Below are 24,110 nucleotides of genomic sequence, written 5' to 3' on the forward strand. Positions count from 1 at the left end.
ATATTCAATCAGTTTACATTTCCATACATAAATTATGTCTATTTGCATAGAACTTCACATTTATAATTTTGCATTGGATATATTACCTCAGTTACTTTTACACTCAGGCACAGCCTTATTCTAATGCAGAATAAATAGATACAGTATGTCATAAGCAGGCATACAGGAAGTATCAAAGGACAGCTTGTAAACAAATATCACTTTGTTAAAAAATATGGCTACATAATTGATGATTAGGATTGCTCAGCAAGGAAGACCTGCTCTCATGTTCTATTTTTCAGAGACTTCTACTATGTTTGAAAGTTCTTCCCTGATTGGACCAAAAATTGAAGTGTGAAACGGGATGGAAGAAGAGAGGCCCTTAACAGGAGGCCTTCTGCAATTATCTTTCTAAATTAAATGAAGATTTTTTTTCTGTTCTGTTTTTCTTCCACAGTTGAACTAAGGTAGAAGACGAGAAGACTATTTTGTTCTGCATTTTAGGGTGACAGAAATCCACCCTAATTTTCATCCACTTTAATGAGTAATGGACTTGTGGACAATGAAGGTAAGTGTGGGCAGAGAAAATAATATATAAATATAAAACCAATGAAACCTCTACTTAATGGAGAATGTGAAAATTTGTAGTAACTGTCTAAATCAAGCCAAGAAATTAGGTTTCCAGAAATTAATATAGTTAGTTGCTACTTTTGCTGAGAAATGATATTTGCTTTAAGAGCAAATATAGTTAATCTTAACAAGTTTATGATAGGTAACATTTTGGTGGTTACCTAATCCCCTCTGTGTATTTCTTCATACTGGCACCACCGGTCTGCTTTGGTTTCACTTGACAGAATTAAGCATGTTAGACATTGGCTGATGTTTGCTTTCATAAATAGAACAGGCAGATCAGCATTGCTTGGTGTTAAAATTATCTTTGGGCTTGCAGGCTAGCATGCTTTGGGAAACTTAAAACACCCATTGATGCATTTTATAAACACAGTGCTTGACCACCGAAAAGAAGCATGATAGAATCCCCTGAGGAAAACATGGGAGAAACCATTACACGGACTACAACAGCCAGGCTAATGAAAAAAGCTTTTTTGGAGGCTCTACAATCAAATGACTACAGGACTCTGGAAGAGCTTTTGGCTCAAAAACAAATAGATGTGGACACAGTGTTTGAAGTAGAAGATGAGAATTTGCTCCTGGCCTCTTACAAACAAGGTAAAAAGCCATGGCAGTGTTTCAGCTTGTGAAATATTTGAAAAAAGTTAGCTATTGCATGCTATGAGTATTTGCCCTTTGTGGGTTTCATTGTATTCAATAACCCTTCAAATCAAATCTGATTAAGCTATATGCTTGAAGCAAAATCATTTATAGGGACAGTGTATGTGTGTGCATGTATATATATAAATTTTCACGGATGTCGGTATGCTGATCTTGTTGTATTTGTGTCTTTTCCCATGTAAGATTGAGATTGACCCCCACACACCCAGATTTATAGAAAGATGGCAGCTCCAACCATGCTTTAAGCCCAAAATCCAGCCTGAAGATGGCGAGTGAGACCTCACCAAAACGTTGCCAAGACAATCTCAATCTTACATGGGAAAAGACCCAAATACAACAAGACCAGCATACCTATGCCGTAAAATAAATAAATAAATAAATAAATACACACACACACACACACACACACACCACACATAAATGGCTGTACCCAAAAATTTTAGAAAACCCTTAAGATACAACTTTTATAAAATGCAAACCATTGAAATTTGAAGTTGAACAAAACAGAGGAAGTTTTACTAGTGATAACACCAAGATATGAGGGAATTTTAGTCCTCAAGGATCTTTTTTCTGGTGATATTCCTGAGGAATATATAGAAAAATCCAAAGTATGTCAGTGACCAACAAATACAAATTTCTTGCTTTGGTTTGCCTGCTGCTTCGATCTTTGGAGTTTTGCTCTAGGTCATATTTAAAACAGCTTAGGAAGAAATGCAAGAACCAGTTTGGTGCAGTGGTTAAGCCATCAGGCTAGAAACAGAGAGATTGTGAATTCCATTCCCACTGTGGGCACAAAACAAATGGATGAACTTGAGCCAGTCATTCTCATTCAGCCCTAGGAAGAAAGCAATGACAAGCCACTTCTGAAATCTTACCAAAAAATGAGAACTTGTTCTGGAGTCAAAGTTACATGCATGCATGCATGCATGCGCGCACACACACACACATCCACACAGACATACAGTACACAAGGAAAATCTGGCAAGAATAGAGAGCAGCAACATCACTACGATTACATAATGCGCTCTAACATGCCGCATATACTTTCTGTAGCAAATGAAGTAAAAGGAATAGATGTAATTGAAGGTACTCTTACAATACAGTATGGAGTGTTACCTTCATTCATATGAACACACACATACAGGATTCCTAAAATACTTCTGTAGGATTATGAGCTTTGGAAAATACAGGGCAGACTACATATGCTCACTTAAATAATGTAATCAGGGGGGAAAGTGGATTTACAATGGAGCAATCACCCACCTTCTGAGATGCTACTCAACTACCTCTCTTATACAATGCATTGAAGAAATTTTTCAAGGTATGTTTTCCTTGAAAGCATTGACCTGATTCAGTTGGATCTGGCCCATTTTTAACTCAATCTCCCCCCTCCCAGCTTCTTCTACCATATCAAATATATATTGTCCTGTTTTCAGAAAAGTATCTTGCTGATTGAGAGCCAGACAGAATTCTGACATATTTTCTAGCATCTTAGCTTTGCTAAGTCCTCGACTTGCAACTGGCCCTAAGTCCTCGACTTACAACCTGCCACAAGTCCTCAACGTATGACTGACAGCCAGCAACAGCTCGGCCGTGCTTAATTGGCTAAAGCATGGCTGGCTGAGCGCGGACTGTCTAAGGATTCCTGTTGGTCACCCTGCTTGACAGCTCTAGTATAAATAGCTGTCAAGCAGGATGAGGTGCTGCATCTCTGAACATAGTTGCTGTTGCCTGTTCTATTGAATAAATAGCTGTTCTACTTACCTCAGCTGCCTCATGCCTCTTCAATTAACTATGAATCTAACACTTGCGACAAGGGTGGGATGCTGAAGGTTCCAGCCTGAACAGCTATGAGAAAAGGAAACCCAATTAATTTCCTTTCCATCTACAAAATTTTTTTTTTTTACCTCAACTTCACTACAGCTATGGCTTCACTGCCGCCTTTTGCACCCTTCGGGTCCACGAGCAAATCCTGGACTGGCTTTTTAGAGCTATTTGAGTGCTTCCTCATCGCAAATAATAATCACCAAGTACCGTCGGACCACAAATGCAGTTTTTTCCTAAGTTCATGCGGTCGCCAGATGTTTAACACGGCCAGGGCTCTCGCTTCGGCTTTGGCCGTGTATGAGCTCAACTGGAACACTCTAATCAGCAAGCTGAGGAACCACTATGCCCCGACTCCATCTAGAATAGCCCGCTGGTACGCTTTCAGGCAGTGCGTACAAAAAGACACTGAGACTGTAAGCCAATTCTTACAGTCTCTCAGAATGGCGGCTATTCAATGCGAATTCGTTGACCTTGACGATTCCTTGGTCAAGCAGTTCCTCTGCGGGGTTCATAATCTTAGCCTGAAGCGGAGATTGCTCGCCTGGGCAGACATCATCCTACAGCAGGCGGTGGAAGAAGCTAGAGCTGCACCACTACCAACAACTGTTCGCTCCTCCACAGAGAACCTGCCTCATTGAAGAGCTGGTTCCCCTGGATGACCTGGAGGAGGACCAGGTAGACAGCCTCCGAGCTAAACCCAGATGGCTGCCACCTCAATCGGCCAGTCGCGCTGCTGCAAACCCCTGTTTGGGCTGCGGTGGGAATCATGCCCACTCTGCTTGTCCCTTTAAAGCTGCTATTTGCCGCTGTTGCACGAAGAAAGGCCACCTCACCCAGGTATGTGTCCCTGCCGCCGACGCCTCAACCCAAGTATTGGCCACCGCTTCAGCCTTACTATTAGCTGCAGCAGCCCTGGAAGGACAACTGCTACACCATCACTAAAAATCCAGCAGACGCCCCTGCAGTGTTGGTAAGCAAGGCATCGGCTGACTCCAAAAAGATAACCATGTCTCTGCTGATCAAAGAGTCGCCCTGCACCATGGAGGTGGATTTGGGATCCTCTCACTCCCTCCTCTTCTGGACTGTGCTGACCAAGTTGTGCCCTGCTATCTCCCGTGACCAGCTGATGCCGCCCAATACAACACTAAAAGACTACCAGGGGACTCAAATTCCCACCCTGGGCAGTTACTGTGTGTGGGTTGATTATGGGGATTTCCACTGGAAGCTTCCCATCTTGGTAGTTGGGAAGCCACTGCCTGCCCTACTGGGGCTTGACTGGTTCCCTTCGCTGGGCCTATCACTCTTGGGGGTGCATCAAACCTTGGCCACTCCACCTACCATTGAGGATGTCATCTTTGATTTTTCTGAGGTCATTGATGGTAAGTTGGGGGAATATAAGGGTTCCCCAATCTCTTTGAATTTGGACCGCCAGGTTGCCCCTATAAGACTAACGGCTCACAGGGTTTCTTTTGCCTTGAGGCTGAAGGTTGATGCTGAGATAGACAAACTGTTGGCGCACGGAGTCCTGGAGCCCATCGACCACTCCAACTGGGAGATCCCCATAGTGGTCCCGGTAAGGCCGATGGGTCTATCAGGATCTGCGCTGACTATAAGTCGACCATCAACCTTGGCCTCCAGGCAAATCCATATCCAGTTCCTGTTGTGCAGCACCTGCTCCATTCCTAGGGGCATGGCTGCATATTTGCCAAACTGGATATGGCATAAGCCTATCAGCAGCTTCTGGTGGATGATGAGGCCGCCACTGCACAGACCATCATCACCCACCAAGGGGCTTTCCATTGCCGCCAGCTTCAATTTGGCGTATCCAATGCCCCGGGGATCTTCCAGAGCCTCATGGAGTGCTTGCTCCATGGGCTCCCAGGCATACTACTTCAATGATGTCCTGATCACTGTCCACAGTCGATCAGGACTCATTGAAGTCCTCCAGAAGGTCCTCAAGTGTTTCAGGGGTGCGGGCTTGAAATTAAAATGCAGCAAATGTTCATTCACTGTGCCAAAGGTGGAATTCCTGGGTTTCTTAATAGATGCCCAGGGCATCCACCCCAACCCCTCCAAAGTTGCTGCCTCTAAGGTGGAGCTGCAGGCATTCCTCGGCCTTCTGAATTTTTACATACCTTTTCTTCCGCATAAGGTGTCACTAGCCGAGCCACTGCATCGGTTGCTTTACTGATCCGTGGCCTGGTGCTGGGGCAGCCATGAGGCGCATGCATTTGCAGCTGTCAAAACCATGCTCACGTCAGCAGCTGTCTGCCACTGACATTAGCATGTGACGCCTCGCCTTTTGGTCTGGGGGCAGTTCTGAACCATATACTCCCCAATGACTCAGAAGCCCCCATAGCTTTATATTCCCGGACGCTCTTCTCCGCTGAGAGGAACTACAGCCAGATCGACAAGGAGGCTCTGGCTGCCGTGTCCAGAATTAAAAAGTTTCACGACTACATATACGGCAATTTACTCTCTTCACTGACCACAAGCCTCTCCTTGGGCTTTTGGCTGGTGATCGTCCTACCCCTCCCATTCTCTCTCCTCGGATGACCTGCTGAATGGAATTCCTCACGGTGTATTCCTATACGCTGCAGTACTGACTGGGCAAGCAGCTAGGGCCTGCTGATGCCCTCAGCCGCTGCCCACTCCCTACTATTGACCCTTACCCTGTTCCCTCCATTTCTGTATCCTCTATTGCCTCTCTGGACCTGCTGCTCACCTCCTCTAATGTGGTGGCCCACTCTATGGCTGACCCCATCCTTTCACTTGGGTTCAGAGAGGGTGGCCATTGGGAAAGGTCGCCGAGGTTTTCTGCCCCTTTAAGACCTGCCAGATGGAGCTCTCCAGCCACAGCGGGTGCTCACTTTGGGGTGTCCGGGTCATCTTTCCCCCCTCCCTCCATCTTCTGGTGCTTGACCGCCTCCATAGGGATCACCCAGGCATAGCTCACATGAAGGCTTTGGGTTACAGCTATGTCTGGTGGCCCCGAATGGATGAGGAGAGTAGGCCATTGCTCCCCTTGCCAGATGTCCCGCCCTGTTCTGCCCTCTGTACCTATCCAGGACTGGGAGATTCCTAGGGGCCCTTGGTCTAGAATCCACTTGGATTTTGCGGGTCCCTTCCATGGGCAGAATTTCCTGGGGGTCGTTGACACCTATTCCCATTGGGTAGATCTCGTTCTTATGTCTTCTACCACAGCAAAATGCACTTTGCTTGTTTTGCAGCACCTCTTCACAACCCACGGATTGCTGGACACTATCATGTCTGATAATGGGCCACAATTCATGGCTATGTCCTTCCAGGAATTTCTGACCATAAAAGGGATCTGCCATGCTCCAACTGCCCCGTACCTGTGACCTGTCAAAACCGCGTTCCACAAAAGCGCAGTCGACGAAATCGCGTATGTGACGTCATCACAGCGCGACGAAAAAGATCGAAAAATTGAAATAAAAATTAAATTACAGCAAGCCGATTCACATAAAGGTAAGGGTTAGGGTTAGGGTTAGGGTTAGGGTTAGGTTAAGGGTTAGGGTTAGGTTTAGAGCGTTAGCGTTACGTTTAGCGTTAGGTTAAGGGTTAGCATTAGGTTTTTCGTTAGGTTAAGGGTTAGGTTTAGGGTTAGGTTTAGGGTTAGGTTAAGGGTTAGGTTAAGGGTTAGGTTTAGGGTTAGGTTTAGGGTTAGGTTTGGGGGGGTTAGGGTAAGGTTTTCACTTTATTTTTACATTTTTCAATCTTTTTCGTCGCGCTCTGATGACGTCACATACGCGCTTTTGTCGACCGCGCTTTTGTCTACCGCGGTTTTGTGGTGGAACCCCCCGTACCATCCTGCTTGCAATGGCCGGGCGGAACGAGCTGTCCGCTTGGCCAAAGAGGCATTGGGCAGAATGGACCAAGGCGACTGGCCAGCAAAGATGGCTGCTTACTTCCTAGGTCAGCATTCCACCCTTTGCCCATTGTCCCACAAAAGCCCCATTGAGCTGCTGATGGGCCACCACCTGCGAACCATCCTCAATAGGCTGCACCCTTTCTATAATGGGCAGCAGCCTTGCAACCTGGGGGCCCCTCCCTGCCTTTTCAGACCTAGTTTACACTAGGAACTTTTCTGGGGAACCAAAATGGGTGCCTGCCACCATCACTACAGTAACCGGCCCCTGCTCTTACAGGATTGGATTCCCAGATGGCAGCGAGTGGCAGCACCATGTAGAACAACTAAGGCGCCAACTTCCACCTGAGGCCTTCTCACAATCAGGTCTCTCCTGCCTGGCTGCCACCCTCCAGCAGCATTCTCAAGTTCCACTTCAAACTGTTGTTCCACAGTTACATGGACTTCTGCATGAGGCATTCGCCCAATCGGGCCTCTCCTACCCAGCTACTGCCTCCTGGCATTCAACATCTGCCCACATTGAGGAGCCGGGGGGAGGAGCCTGTCGCCGAGGAGGGCTCAACCGAGCTCCTCTCAGAGATCTGGTCTGTATATCTAAATAAGATCATAGATATCACCCCTTTTTGGCATAAAGGGGCAGGGAGTAGCTCTGTGTGCTAGGGTCTATTCGTAATTCACAGCCTTTCTCTTTTTTTTTTGGCTGTGGACAGAGATTAGATCCAGCGTGAGCGGAGCTTTTATCTCCAGCCAGTTCTTCTCAGCTGCCTTTTTTTTGCAGCCCTAGACAGGCGACCCCCCCCCCAGGACAAAGCAAAGTTGTTTGAAGCTAAGATTAATACGGGCGGGTCCCACCCCTGTGAGATTTATGCTTTTATTACTATCGTAAATACCAGCACCATTTGTCTTAGAGGCTTCTTTGTTTAAACGGACTTCAAAATGGCGATTTCTCTCCGTTGGTGACTGATAGGGGATGTACGTAGCCGGTTTTACCTTCCTGCAGACCGCTCCTTAACAAAATAATTTTTTTTTTGTTTTTTTGGAAACAGAGGGGAGCGAAAGCGCTGTTTATTTGTTTATTTATAATGGCACCCAGGTCAAAATCGAAGCGTCTCTCTACAAATGTGCCTAAAGAATCTGTGAATGAACTTAAAGAATTTACACTGGCATCGCAGCCCTTGTCTCCTACGCCCTCTACTGGAGAATTCTTAACACAGGAATTTTTTTTTCAAATGTTTAATGATTTTAAACAAGAAATTAAGGAATTTGTATTGGAGCTATATGGTGATTTAAAGTCTAAAATTGACCAAATGAAGGCGAATACGTTTGCAGCCGTGTCTGCCCTGTCAGATTATACCGCTGAAATAGAGAATAAATTAGAAAGTTTGGAAGAGGCTAATTCTAATTTGACTACTAATATTCAAATATTACAACAAAAAATTAAGAGACACTCAAGAACAGCTCGTTATGATAAACTTTAATAAGAAGGCATTCGCAATAAGAGTCAGAGGATTCCGCGAAAAGGAGCGAGAGAATCTGAAACAGACCTTTGTTGAAGCCCTCAGCCATGCGGTGGGAAGCCCGGGACTTAACTTTGATTGGCAGATTCGGAAAATTTATCGCCAGAATTCGTTGGTAGCGGAACAGCGACAGCTCCCGAGGGACATAATTATATATTTCTCCACAAAAGAATCCAGAAACGCGATCATGCAAAAATTTTACAATAATAGTTTGAGAGTTGATGGCCAGAACTTGATTGTCTTCAAAGAAATACCTTTCCAGATGTTAAAGGCAAGAAGGGACTATACCTTTTTAACTAAAGAGCTTAGAAATCATCAGATTCAATATAAATGGGAGGCCCCAGCCGGCATTACGGTCACATTTGAGAATCAAAGACTTCGTCTCAATTCTGTTTCGGAGGCTCGAGATTTCTATTACAAGACTTTGAAGGCGGGACTTCCTGATTCACTTGGAAAAGAGGAGAGACAAGCCGAAGGAGAAGGCAAGCAACAGACCACATGGCTGCAAGATGGAGGGGGTAGCTCCCCCTCCCTCGGAGAAGCAGAAAAGCGGAGTTTGAGGATTTAGACATTCTAAAATATTCACTAAAGTTGTGGATTGAATGGGGGTTTGCGACCTCTCTCCGGCAGAAAAAGCGGAATTTATTGGTGGGGTGATATTGAATGTATATATGTAAAATGCATGCAGAATGATTTACGCTGTTTAAATCTTGTTAGAAGGGAAAGTTTGAAGAGATTATTTTAAAATAGAAGGTAAACTAATTCTTGCTGAAACTATTATTTGAATATGTGGAATGATCTATGCTATTTAATTTTTATTAGAAGGGAAAGCTTGGTGAAATTATTTTGAGCTAGATTTTAAACTAATGTTTGCATAAATTTGATAGTGGCAAATATTTGAGAAGCAAGGGATGAGGGTAAAATGCATGCGGAATGATTTACGTATATTGGTGGGGTGATACTGAATGTATATACTGAATGATTTACGTTGTTTAAATCCTATTAGAAGGGAAAGCTGGTCCGGATCATTTCAAGATAGAATGTAAACTGATTTTTGTGTAAAGTAATACTTGATCCACGCTGCTTAAATTTTACTAAGAAGGGAAAGTTTGGTCAGATTATTTTGAATTATTGTTTGAAATTAAGGTTAAGAAAGGGAAAGTTTGATTATTCTTCTGTAAAGTAATATTTGAATATGTGGAATGATCCACGCTGCTTAAATTTTACTAGAAGGGATTATGTTTGAGTTAGATTGTATATTGATGTCTATACAAATTTGGATAAATGTTTATCTGAATACAAGGTTAAGGAAGAGGAATGGGAGAGTCTACAGGAGGTCGGGGTAAATAACAAAGAAGCAAGAGACGAGAATAAAATATAGATAGAATGACTTATACTATTTAAGCATAGATAAAGATGGGGGGCTGAGCTTAACACAAAGAGTTTCTTTTTTTTTCTTTTTTCTTTGTTCTTTTCTTTTTTTTCTTTTTTTGGGGGGGGTTTTTTTTCCCTTTAATATATTACTTTTATTTTTAATCCATACGAACATAAGATACTTTAGATAGAAGGCAGTGCCAGGTGTGGGCCCTGGGAAGTCGGGAGGAGTAGGGATGGGGATTTATGGGGGGTGGGTGGGTGGGTGTTAACATAGTCGCAATAAGAACAAGAATGCACTTATATATGGTTGTTCTTTTTTTCCCCTTTTTTTCTCTTTTCTTTCTTTATATTTTTTTTTCCCTTGGTTTATTTTACTTTTTATCAGATTATAATAAACAACACTTGAATAAAGGAATACACCAAGGAGGGAGGTAGAGGGAAAGAGGAGGGAGGAGTAAGGAAGGAGTAAGGGGAATGCAAGGAGGGCGTGTTGGGAGTAAGGGGAGAAGGAAGGTTTGAGGGGAAAGGGAAGTAGGAGGGGAGCGTTAGAGGGAGGAAAGGAAAGTTGGAGGGGGTAGATGGGGTGTATGGAGGATGGAAGTGTCAGGTGGGGTTGTGAATGATGAGTTGTGTTTTCTTTTTTATTTTTTTTATTTTTTTTTATATATTTTTTTCTTTTATAGCAAATACCCTGTATATAAGTGATTGTAAAATGGAATGTGAAAATGAATAAAATAGATTTTAAAAAAAAACATCTGCCCACATTCAACCTCTGTCTGCTGTTTCACCACCCATCCTTCTTCTGCATGAGGCCTTCACCCAATCAGGCCTCTCCTACATGGCCACTGCCTTCAATCAGCCCTTCCCTTTCTCGCCTCCATCTATCGCGCCACCACACCCAGACTTACCAGTTTTACCAGATCCATCTTCAAGGGTAGGCCCCAAAGATTTCACCCAGAGCTACACTTCCTTCAGGGAAGAACTACAACAGGAACTTCTTCCCTTGTCAACGGCTCTGCTGCAACGTTCTGGGCGGGTCCGACACTGCCCACCTACTTAAGCGATTACACATGCGCCTTGTCCGTGCATGTGCCCTCACTAGGAGGGAAGGAGTGCTAAGTCCTCAACTTGCAATCGGCCCTAAAGTCCTCGACTTACAACTGACAGTCGGCAACAGCTCAGCCGCACCTGATTGGCTATAGCGCGGCTGGCTGAGTGTGGGCTGTCTAAGCATTCCTATTGGTCGCCCTGCTTGACAGTTCTAGTATAAATAGCTGTCAAGCAGGGGCGAGGTGCTCAATCTCTGTACATAGTTGCTGTTGCCTGTTCTATTGAATAAATAGCTGTTCTACTTACCTCAGCTGCCTCACACCTCTTCAATTAATACGAATCTAATAGGCTTGTAAATAATTAACCTGTTTATGAGAAAAAAATATTTTATCATAATAACAGTTCTTCTATCATACTATTTGCTTCAATTTAAGTGTTTAAAAGGTGAAGCTTCCCCTCGCACTTATGTGCTAGTTGTTCCCAACTCTAGAGGGTGGTGCTCATCTCTGTTTCAAAGCCAAAGGGCCAGCACTGTCCAAAGGCATCTCCATAGTCATGTGGCTGGCATGACTAAATGCCAAAGGTGCACGGAACGCTGTTACCTTCCCACCCAAGGTGGTTCCTATTTTTCTACTTTCATTTTTATGTGCTTTCGAACTGCTAGGTTCGCAGAAGCTGAGGCAAGTAACGGGAGCTCACTCCATTACGCTAGGGATTCAAACTGCCAAACTAGCGACCTTTCTGATCAACAAGATCAGTGTCTTAGCTACTGAGCCACTAGTTGAAGTAGTACTCAACAGTTAAAGAGAAAACCATGTGACACAGTCATCTAAACTTAAAGCCTGTGGTGTACAGGTAATCCTTGACTTACAGCAGTTCATTTAGTCACCATTCAAAGTTACAAAGGCACTGAAAAGAATGACTTACGAACATTTTTCACACTTAAGATTGTTGTAGCATCCCCACGATCATGTGATCAAATTTCTTGAGGAAACACTCTTTCACTAGTCCAGAGGGAGGCACTCTGCTTTTCCAGTACCCATCACCAATTCTTCACTTATAACTGAGTCATATTTACTACAATTTTGCAACTAACTCATATTTACTACAGTTGCAGTCTCCTGGAATCATATGATAACTTTTTGTGATCTTCTGACAAGCAAAGTCAATGGGGAAGCCAGATTCACTTAACAATCATGTAACTAATTTAACAACTGTAGTGATTCACTTAATAACTGTAGCAAGAAAGGTAGTAAAATGGGGCAAAATCCATTTAGTAAATGTGTAATTTAGCAACAAAAAGTTGGGCTCAGTTATAGGTGTAAGTCGAGAACTACCTGTATCTTATAATTCATCCTTTAAGATATTGGATCAAAAACCAACCACTGGTCACTCTAATTTGTTTGTGTTGATTGGAAATGGAAAGCATAGTGTTACCCCAAAGGATAATTAATATAGATAATTTAGCTCTTTATCATGAAGGTACAATACTGTATCTTATACCACTGCCTCACTGCCTAATGATCAATTTTGGTTTCTTGGTTTTTCTTCCATATATTTGAATAATTTCACTGTTGCACAATTTTTATACTGTCTTTTCTGAGATGGATAATAAATATTGCTCCTTTTATAGTATACCACTGTGTTTCTTTGGAATTAGTACAGAGAATTATGAAGCCCTTCTATTTCTTCTCTGTTGACTTGTTGGCTCACTTGCATATCATCCTGGTCACTGGGCACAAATACTTGAATATGAAGACATCTTCATGTATGTCTCAAGTTTCAGGATATGTACACAAGAGCTCTGGGTTCACAGCAGAATAACATGGAACTTGGTTAAGGACAACCCTGTATAAACACATAAAATAAGTTCCAATGGGTAGTATAATTATATTGCAACCTACAGGCTAATCACTTTTATACTAATCAGTAAATGGAAGATTTTGGAAAGCTATCATACAATTGTTTTAGTTTGTTTTCTCCAATTGAAACAGGATATTGGCTGCCTAGTTATAAACTGCAGCATTCCTGGGCGACAGGATTACATTTATCTGTTCTGTATGGACATCTGGAGAGTCTGACAGTCCTGCTGAAGCACAAAGCAACCATCAACTGCAGACCCAATGGGAAAGCAGCAATCCACATAGCATGTGAAGTTGCCAATCTGGATTGTATCAATATACTCTGCAGCCATGGAGCAAAAATCAACTGCTATTCATTGAGTGGGCTTGCACCCCTGCATTATTGTACTACAAAGTTATCTATGCCTTGTGCACAACAGTTAATTTGGAAAGGTAAGTTCAGTTGCATAAAAACAGTCATAATTTGAAGCTGCTGGGACAGAACTGCACAAATCATCATGGAGACCCAGTTGCACAGAAATATTGAACAAGTTTTGGTGTCTTCATAAATTTGTTTTTAAAACGTGAGTATGGATTTGATTTCAAACAGCATGGTATGCTTCTTACCTCTGTTCCTCAAGGACACAATCCTTCCAAATTAGTTTATCAATGATCAAATTGCACATTATGTTCCTTACAATGATGTAGTAGAGCTTGCTCCACTAGAAGGCAAAATGAAGTTGCTGCCTCAATTGGCATATAAAGTGGAATTGGGGCAGCTATAATAACTCACCTTCCCTCCCGTTCAGTGGTGGGTTCCTACTGATTCGGACCGGTTCAGCCCAACCGGTAGTGGTTTGGTGGCCTGAGTCGCTGGAACTGGCAGTGGCCCAAGCCAGCCACGCCCCCGAACCAATTCTCAGGATTGTTTTTTGCTTCTGTTTGCTCTTGTTTTTCGCTTCTGTGCTAGTGCAGAACAATTTTTTAGCACTGCGTGTGTAAAGTGCACTCATGAACAAACCGGCAGTAGTCCCTGTCTGAACCCACCCTTGCTCCCATTGGTAGGTAAAACTGTGAGTGTGCTACATCATTTGTCTTCAGACAAATTAGGTGAATAAGTGGCTTACTGCCAATACTCAAGCTTGACTGCTAGGCAGTTGCTAATATATATTTTAATGAAAGGAGGGCACTATTTCTTTTCTCTTTTATAGGCCACTCAATACTATTGGCTAGCTTAGATGACTTTAATCCTGCTAGCCTTTCTCAAAGTGTGATTTCCACATTGCTTGAACTTTACAGCCCATCATTTCTAACCTGTGAATCTGCAAGGTAGTTGTGTTGAATTCTGATAATGTTAATATTTAGGATTAGGATTAGGATTTATTTCATTTATATGCCGCCCTTTTCCCCGAAGGGGACTCAGGGTGGTTCACAACTCAGTCAAGGGAAAGGAGGTACAAACAGGGGATAAAAAGGCAAACAAACAATACACAATTTAAAACACACAACAACCATACCATTCGAGAAGGGGGGCAGAAGTTCTTTAGCCCCAGGCCTGGCGGAATAGCCAGGTTTTAAGGGCTTTGCGGAAGGCCTGGAGGGTGGTGAGGGTTCGAATCTCCACGGGGATTTAACTTTAGAAGATAGCAGTAACCAGAGATGAATCAAATGCTCCAAAATATTTTGCTCAAAAAAAAAAGCTACACTTTTTAATATTCTCTGTGGGTGTGTGAAATGCAAAGCAAAAATAAAACTAAGAAAACAAAAACCATCAGGCTTTCCGCAAAGCCGTTAAGCCTGGCTGTTCCGGCAGGTCTGGGGCTGATGAGTTCCCAGCCCCACTCGAATTGCTGCTTGTTGTGTGGTTTTAACTTGTCTTTGTATCCTGTCTTGTTCCGTTGTTTTTGTATCCCCCATTCCACATATGTCTGTTCGCCGCCCTGAGTCCCTCCGGGAATAGGGCGGCATACAAGTCTAATAAATGGAATGGAATGGAATATTGAAAGTGGAGAAATTGTCTTCACTTCAACAGAACACCAAACCTAATATAAACTTGTCAATTTTCACTTACTTTGAGGGCTTTTTGAGACTTAAAGATAAAGGTTTCCCCTGTCCAGTAATGGCCAAGTCTAGGGGGCATAGTCATCACTGTTTCCTAGCCATGAAAGCCACTGTTGTCTGAAGATACTAGTGTGGTCATGTGGCCAGCATGACTATATGCTAAACGTTATTACCTTCCCACCAAAATGGTGCCTACTTATCTACTTAATATTTTCATGCTTTTGAACTGCTAGGTTGGCAGGAGCTAGGGCAAGAATGGAACTCACCCTGCCATGTAGTGCTTGGGTCTCAAACTGCCAATCTTCCAGTCATTGAACCCAGTGTTTTAACTTTTATATCATCATGCTCCCTTCCTGGGACTTAGGCAACTGAAATGTTTTCCCATTTTCCTCATCAAGGTTGCTTATAAATCGATTTCCCAGGCATAAAATTCTAAAAAGTAAGTCTTAAAAGAAATAGGAAAAAAATAAATGAATAAAATGGATTGAAGCTGATTGCAGAGAATAGTAAACGGTTAGGTGAATAAAAAAAATATAATACTAAATGTACTATCTTGCAAATCTGTGATAAATAATAGATTAGACGAAAAAAATATCTGCCATGGTATCATGAGACTTTATGATCTTGAATCCCGTTGTTTAGTGGATGGATTACTAGCTCAAAAAGGAATATATTTAAAAGTGTTAATGTATATATTAATACAGATTTTCCTGCTGAGAGATACTGCTTACTGAATTGGATAGAGGACAAATTAATGATGTCATCTTTACTTTTCATGAAGTTAATAAAGTTCTTCCCATCTCCTGCTATTATCAATAATCAGGGGAATTTTTTTCCAATATGATGAATACTTTGTTGGCCAAATGTATTTATACTATTATGATTAGATTAGACTGTATCTGTGAAGTATCCTGAAAACATGGAATGTAGACAACCTTTTAGTTAGGCCATCTGATCAAGTAAAAGAAATCTTAGCTGGTTAATGCTGTCATATTAGTTGGATTGATTTTTCAATTTATATGTGCAGTGTAGCACATATATGTTTATCACACAATTTTGGAATCACCCATTTTGTTTAGATGCAGCCCAAACTGCTTTCATTTTAAGTTATTCTGCTCAGTAAAGAAACATATATTTGGAACCGGGATTTTGAGTGGGTATTTTGAATGGACGGAGGATTATTTTCTCCCATCTGTGGAATTAATTGTTCACTCATGCAACTCGCTTTGTTTATGGACACGGAACGGTAAAGTGAACTACAGATAATTCCCTTTAGTTTCAGGTCTTTCAAGCCTGGATCAAGTTGCCCTGGATCATGTTCTAGGTTGACTTAGAAAAGAATTAAAGCAGTATAATGAGTTCTAACCTCAGGGTTGCTATAGGTTTTTCCCACCATGGCTGCTGTTTCCCCAGGCAAGTACATTAAGTTAAGAAATAACAGAAAATTAGAAAGTTAACAACATGCCATTTTTAGGATGGGATGAATTCATTGAAATCTTTTTTCCTGCCTCCAGTACCCAAAATCCCTTTTAATTTTGTCACCTGTTTAAACAACCAGCATACCAACTTAAAACTGCAAAATACTGGAAAGCAGCAAAAAATTTGGATTTTCTGTATCTCTTGTTTTTCTTTTCTTTTCTGCGCCTTCATATCAGTATTTAGTCCTAGCAACTTTGCTTGGCGGGTTTTTTTATAAGTGGTTTGGCATTGTTTTCCTCCTAAGACTAACAAAGGATAACTGGTTTCGCTCAAGGTCACCCAGCTGGCTTTGTACTTATATCAGAACTACAGTTCATGGCCTCCTGATTTTTACCATTATACCAAACCAGCTCATTTGGATTTTTTCAGTCCGAATAGAATAGAATAGAACAGAATAGAATTCTTTATTGGCCAAGTGTGATTGGGCACACAAGAAATTTGTCTTTTATGTATATGCTCAGTGTAATTAAAAAGACAAGATACATTCGTCAAGAATCATAAGGTACAACACTTAATGATAGTCATAGGGTACAAATAAGCAATCAGGAAACAATATAAATTGTAAGGATACAAACAACAAATTTACAGTCCTGCAGTCATAAGTGGGAGGAGATGGGTAATAGGAACGATGAAAAGAGTAATAGTAATGTAGTGAATAGTTTGACAATCGTGAGGGAATTATTTTTTTAACAGTTAAAAACTCTGTTAAAAAACTGTTCTTGTGTCTAGTTGTCTTGGTCTGCAGTGCTCCATAGCATCGTTTTGAAGGTAGGAGTTGAAACAATTTATGTCCAGGATGCGAGGGGTTTGTAAATAATTTCATGGCCCTCTTTCTGACTCGTGCAGTGTACAGGTCCTCAATGGAAGGCAGATTGGCAGTAATTGTTTTTTCTGCAGTTCTGATTATCCTCTGACATCTGTGTCTGTCTTGTTGGGTTGCAGAATCAAACCAGACAGTTATGTTGGTACAAATGACAGACTCAATAATTCCTCTGTAGAACTGCATCAGCAGCTCCTTGGGCAGTTTGAGCTTCCTGAGTTGGCGCATAAAGAATGTTCTTTGTTCTTCGCTTTTTTGATGATGTTTTTGATGTTAGGTGTCTATTTTAGGTCGTGAGATATGATAGAACCTAGAAATTTAAAAGTCTCTACTGTTGATATTGTGTTGTCTAGTATTGTAAGAGGTGGTAGTATGGTAGGGTTTCTCCTAAAGTCTACCACCATTTCTACGTTTTAGCAATAGCAATAGCAGTTTGACTTATATACCGCTTCATAGGGCTTTCAGCCCTCTCTAAGTGGTTTACAGAGTCAGCATATTGCCCCCACAGTCTGGGCCCTCATTTCACCCACCTCGGAAGGATGGAAGGCTGAGTCAACCTTGAGCCGGTGAGATTAGAACCACTGAACTGCAGATAACAGTCAGCTGAAGTGGCCCGCAGTACTGCACCCTAACCACTGGGCCATTTCGGCTCTTTTGAGTGCCCAATGATATCCAATGCAATCGTAATCCTAAATGAAGGTGATAACAATGGAGGTTTCGCAAAGCTTACAAGGTGGGAAATAATTCTGCTACATAGGCATGGATTGTTCACTTGATGGGACTGTTACTTCAATGGAAAAAGCCACCAAAAGAAAGTTCTTGTAGGAGACTCCATATGACTTATGGTACATTTATTTATTTAAGAAAATTTATAGGTCCTTCCACTTACTCTCAGTAATTCTTCGTGGCTTATAAACGCATACACCAAAAGACCCACCAAAAAAAAAAGCAATAACCCCTACCCTGTGGAAACAACAGTCAATCAAATAAGTCAATTGATGGGGTTTCTGAGGCCTATTGGAAAAACCAGGTCTTCAGGGCCTTGCGAAAAAGTATTAACGTGTGAGTCAACCTAATCTCTGCAGCAGTGGTGGTATTCAGCCAGTTTGGACCGGTTCAAATGAGCCACTAGTGCCGACCTGTGGGTGGGCTTGCTCATCCACCCTGCTCTATGTCATCCTATTTAGCCACATTTTCTAAGATGCGCGCATGTATGCAAGCCCCATACACAAGCAAAGCACATGCATGGAAGGTGCGGGTAGTCACAGTTTTGGTGTGTAGAAAACCGGTGGTAAAATTATGTGAAACCCACCTTTGCTCTGCAGGTATGATGTTCTAAAGAGAGGGAGACACCATGGAAAATGTCTGGGTTCTGCCTGATATACCTCCTTAAGAAAGAGCATAACTAGTGCATAATCTGCAATTGTGCAAACTCCCTTTTGCCATAACTGCCACCTGCTCCTTAAGCAGGTGTTGTGAGTCCAGGAAAACCCACAAAGCTCTCTGAGCTAGATTGTTTTCTCACAGACATTTCATTATCCAAACTAGATAACAACATCTAGTTTCAATCTGTCGTTCCTGATCCAGCCCTTACTAGCCTCCAATCACTGTGAGAGGAAATCAGGGCAGAGGTGGGTTGCTGCCAATTCAGCCTGGATCAGGCGAACCAGTAGTAGCAGTGGCAGGAGGCTCCGCCTACTTGCCTGAATACTTCTGCGCATGTGCAGAAGCATTGCTTTTGGGAGCAAATGCACACAGGAACGCGCCCGTTTACCAGTAGTAAAAAAATTAACAACCCACCTCTGGGCATTCCTAGCCATTTCTTTCAGTTTACTTGTTTGTTTGCTATACAAACAAAGCTGCTACTTTTAAAAATACTCAGAAATGTTAGCAAGTTCAAATATCGTAACAGGATAGTTAGCTAGTAGCTAGAAGACAAAAACCTATCATATCAGTAGTTTTGCATTGCATTGTCAATCTATACATTTCTAAATCCAATCCAAGCTTAAATTAAGTTTGAAGGTTCTGAATGTCCATATTCCCTAAGACCATTCATCTTTCTAAACCTATATGTAATTAGATTTTAATGCCATATTCAGAGGCATTTCCCTAAATCTCCCTATTAAAGGGAGTGACTTTTTGAATAAAAAACTATCTGATATTTTTTTTAAAAACCCACATAATTTTACTCTTTATGGTTTTCAGCATCTCTGGTGTTTTTCTGATGTTTTTATATATTCATGATGATTTGTTTTTGTTGCTGTAAAGTATCAATGCTCTGCCATTCCATCCCATTCTCCCCCCCTTTCCTTTGTGATTTATATTCAAACAGGTGCAGATGTAAATATAAGATCAAACAATCAAGATGAAGAAACACCCCTTCATACAGTTGCCCGTTGTGGCATCCCTGAAATGGTAGCCTTCTACGTAGAACAAGGAGCTGTAGTTGATGGTGCAAATGCCCACCGAGAAACACCGTTGTCCTGTGCTGTTTACTGGGCCCTTAATGGCAAGGAGCAAACCTATAGTATAGATCACCACCTCATCTGTCGGATGCTCCTTGACTACAAGGCTGATGTTAATTCACGGGATGAAGATTTCAGGACCCCCCTCCACAAGGCAGCCTGGAATTGTGATCATGTACTACTAAACATGTTGCTTGAGGCAGGTGCTGAGGCCAACTTGATGGATGATAATGGGTGTGCCCCCTTGCAATATGTCCTGAAAGTGACAGAAGTGCGCCCTAGTGCTCAGCCTGAAATCTGTTATCAGCTGCTTCTGAATCACGGAGCTGCCAGGATATATCCACCACAATTCCATAAGGTGAAAAGGGGAAGATGGTGCATGCTAATTATTTAGAGCAGGGGAGGGGAACGATGGCCCATTTATTACTTTTGGACTTCAACTCCCAGAGGCAGCATGACTGGCTCAAGAAATCTGGGAGTTGATGTCCACAAGTCATAAACGGGCCATCGTTTCCCCCATCTCTGATGTAAAGGAATACATGTACCAGGATGGGATGGAGGTTTATCTCTTTAAAAATATGGTTCAATTAAATTTAAATATCTGATTGCAGAGCAACAGAATCCTAGAGATGTGATCTTGGTTTGGAATATGATATTGCAAATTCTCATCAGATGTCTGCAATGTGGATCCTGTGATGTCAGATCACAGGTCAATAGTTGTTTTTAAATCACAATGCAGGCCAGGCATTGTGGCAGAAAAAAAATCTTAGAATGGCTAACTTTGTCAGAAATGTCTTTCCCCCCCCCTCTTAAAACATGTATCCCGGTAAACAAACATACATGGGCTAAATAAGAGAAAGCTTCTTGACTTTCACCAATTTTATTATAGAATGAGAATTCTGTAAGATAGCCATAATTGTTTCATTATATTTAAAAACTTAACAAAGAAAGACAGCAATAACACATCTTTTGTTACTTATTCCAATGCTATTTTTCTAAAGTTTTCTACAAACAATTTATATGTGGAATATATATATATGGATTTTCTATATGCAAGAAATGCATGCCACTTATAAGAGAAAACTGGTCTGAGTTAAAGTTTAGCAGCAACGTGAATCTTTCTTAACCCAGTTCAACATCTTAATTGAAATATGAGTCAAGATAGCACAAATTGAAAGGATTGAAAAAGTCCATCCTTTTCTGACAATTTTTCATAATTTGAATATTACTTATTGCTACTACAGAGGTGGTATTTAGCCGGTATTCTCTGGTTCGGACGAACCGGTAGTGGCGGCTATGGGAGGCTCCACCCGCCCACCCATCCCCAACGTAATGTGCGAACACTGCGCATGCGCAAATGTAGTGTGTGCACTCACATTTGCAAACCAATAGGGAAGGTAAGTGAATCCCACCACTGGGCTACTCTATATGTATAAGTGTGCCCAAATCTATACTTTGCAAAGAGAAGTGTGAAGTAAGGTGTAGATATGCAGGTGCCAAATCATAGCATAGCTGCTTTTGGGACTACTTGCAACAAGTATTTTCTCTTTAGCTATGAGGTACAGAAGCTGCAGTATAAAATTAAAGTGGGAAAATTCCTGGTGTGCTAAATTCTCCACCAGGTGTAGAATCTATGACTCTACAGCAGTGGTTCCCAAACTTGGCAACTTTAAGACTTGTGGACTTCAACTCCCAGAATTCTCCAGCTGGAGAATTGTGGGAGTTGAAGTCCACAAGTCTTAAAGTTGCCAAGTTTGGGAACCACTGCTCTACAGAATACAGGTAGTCCTCGATTTACAACAGTTCATTTAGTGACCATTGAAAGTTATAATGACCCTGAAAAAAAGTTATTTATGACCATTTTTCTCACTTATGACTGTTGCACCATCCCCATGGCCACATGATCAAAATTCAGATGCTTGACAATTGAGTCATATTTAAGACTTTCGTAAGTATTATGACAGATCATAAGTAGGCCTGGGAAAGTCCAGCACTTCAAACAGTTGCCTAATGAAGCAGTCGTAATTTGAGGACTACCTGAGCTCTGTCCATCCAGAAGTGGGTTTCTGCCGGTTTGGCCTGGATTGGACAAAAAGGTAGTGGCAGCGGTGGGAGGCCCCACCCACCTACCTGGATGCTTCTGTGCATGCGCAGAAGTGTCATGTATGAGGTGCTCGCACGCGCACAAACAAACCAGTAGTAAAAAAAATGGAAACCCACCACTGTGGATCCACATGGGGTCATGTGATTAGCTTCTGCAACCTTCTGACAAGCAAAGACAATGGAGAAAGCAGATTTACTTAACAACTAACTAACTTAAGTGTTATTAAGTTAACAACTGCAGTGATTCACTTAACAACTATAGCAAGAAAGGTCAGAAAATGGGGCAAAATTAACTTAACAAATGTTTTGCTTAGCAACAGAAATTTTGGACTCAATTGTTGTCATAATTTGAGGACTACCTGTACATAGAGACATAACATCAATGACAGGCTTCTTAGAGAAAGATAGTTTGCTACAGGCACTGGAAAACACTAGTATCTTTAATTTTTCCCAGTAAAAGAGCTGAAATGAATATAGCTATTATTTAAGGTTGGAATAATCCTATCAGTTAGCATTTTTAAAAGATTAGATTTGGGGCAGGATGGCGGCAAAAGGCTGTCATGATGGCCATGACCATGTAATCAAGACTCACCACTTATCAATGCAGATTGAAAGTGTCAGTTACAAGATCATGGTAACCATTTCAGCTTTTTTGACCTTATATATACAGATAAAGGCCGCAAAATGGCTTTCGGGAGAACAGTGACATCTATTGGGTAGTGATATGTTTCTGCTTATAGGTGTTGCAAGCTTGTTGTTCCTATCCCAGAGCAGTTGAGGTTATTGTGAATACATATGAACATATCAGGTGCACAACAAAATGGAGAACAGCTATACCTGATGATCTCTTTGAGGTAAGTAGTTTAAAAATACCCAACTAAATTAAGGGCAGTGAAGTCGTTCATTGCATTAGGCCATAAAGTTGGTTTGTGTTTTAATTTTACCTTAGCATGATGTGTAAACCTAGCCAGGGTGATTCAGAATTCATGCTTTTAGCTTTGGAACTGGGATAAGTAAACCCGATCCTTAAAGAAAATACAATTTTTGTGTCTTCGTTGAAAGGAATATTTTGCAGAAGACAAATATTGGCAACCTAAAATAAAAGTTCTATACATTTATTTTATTTATTTTCAATTTTTTAAAACTCTAGCTATCCTCTAGCAACTCAAAGCAATATGCATAGTACTCTCTTCTATAATTTGATTCTGGCCAAGTTAACCTGTCAACTAGGCAGTCATAAAAATATTGTTGATTTAAAGCCAGCCAGTTGTTTTTCTGGGGTCCAGAGAACTTAGATATGCGAAAACAAACTTGTTCAGCCCATATTCTTCCACCACTCTTGTCCCCCTATGTGAGTAGCCATTTTGAAAATCCTTCCTCTTCTCATCCAGTCAATATTAAAAAAATAAAGGGGCCAAAGAAAAGTTTAATGATAACTGCCAGACACTTGAAAAAATAAAAGACAAAGGTTTAGCCAAAAGATATTGTGGGAGAGAGGGTAGCGGTGCTATCGGTATTAAATTCCCAGGTGCAGTCAGTTGTATATTTGTTCTTGGGCAGATTCTATTTTGCTGAATTTGGAGGCATGAGAAGAAGATTATATATTTAAATAGCGAAGAAGAAGAACAAGAAGATTATATATTAAAATAAAGATATAGAGAGCCTAGAAAGTAAAAATTGTTGGCGCCAGCAAGAGATAATGGCAAAGCTTGGCACATTTTCTTCCAGTGCTTTTGTGCATTGAAGAAAGATACTAACTTCAAACATATTTTGTTTTGTCTTTGCAGACTTACAGAAATTTCTATGAGTCCCTTTTTGAAGCATGTGCAAATACACCAAGATCACTAAAACATTTAGCCAGATGTGCTATTCGAAGAATATTGCTCCATAAATGTCACAAAGGAATCCCTTTACTTTTAATTCCATCAATACTAAAAAGGTATTTACTTTTAGAGCCAGAAGGAATAATATATTAAGATGTGTAAGAGACATTTTCTGATAATTTAATTTAAAAGTGTTAGGATTTTATTCCCATAGGAGAAGGTAAAAGCAAGATTTCTGTGACAGCACCAGCAGAAAACAGAACTAATATTTCCTACATGAATTTTTATATATATAAATATAAATATAAATATAAATATAAATATAAATATAAATATAAATATAAATATAAATATAAATATAAATATAAATATAAATATATATATATATATATATATATATATATATATATATATATATATATATATATATATATATATATATATATATATATATATATATCATTACTGAACCTTGAGCACAGGTAAAATATTTCAATCCTAGCAGTTTACAGAAGCACAATAAATGAAATGAAAGAACTAAGAAAATACTTCTAAGGAAAGAGAGAGAAAAAGTTCAACATGTGGGAAA

The 24,110-nt window shown here is 41.1% G+C and overlaps 1 protein-coding gene across 1 annotated transcript; it reads left to right on the forward strand.

Moving 5' to 3' along the window:
• The first annotated feature begins 296 nt into the window (after positions 1-296).
• Positions 297-23,738, forward strand: ASB4 (ankyrin repeat and SOCS box containing 4). The gene is made up of 6 exons (XM_032237581.1): positions 297-547; positions 983-1,206; positions 12,924-13,223; positions 19,463-19,953; positions 22,439-22,552; positions 23,486-23,738. The coding sequence occupies exons 2-6, from the start codon at positions 1,005-1,007 to the stop codon at positions 23,672-23,674; spliced, it is 1,296 nt and encodes a 431-aa protein (XP_032093472.1). The 5' UTR covers positions 297-547; positions 983-1,004; the 3' UTR covers positions 23,675-23,738.
• The last annotated feature ends 372 nt before the right edge of the window (positions 23,739-24,110 follow it).

The sequence above is a fragment of the Thamnophis elegans genome, chromosome Z (genome assembly GCF_009769535.1).
Source record: "Thamnophis elegans isolate rThaEle1 chromosome Z, rThaEle1.pri, whole genome shotgun sequence".
NCBI classification, from domain to species: domain Eukaryota; kingdom Metazoa; phylum Chordata; class Lepidosauria; order Squamata; family Colubridae; genus Thamnophis; species Thamnophis elegans.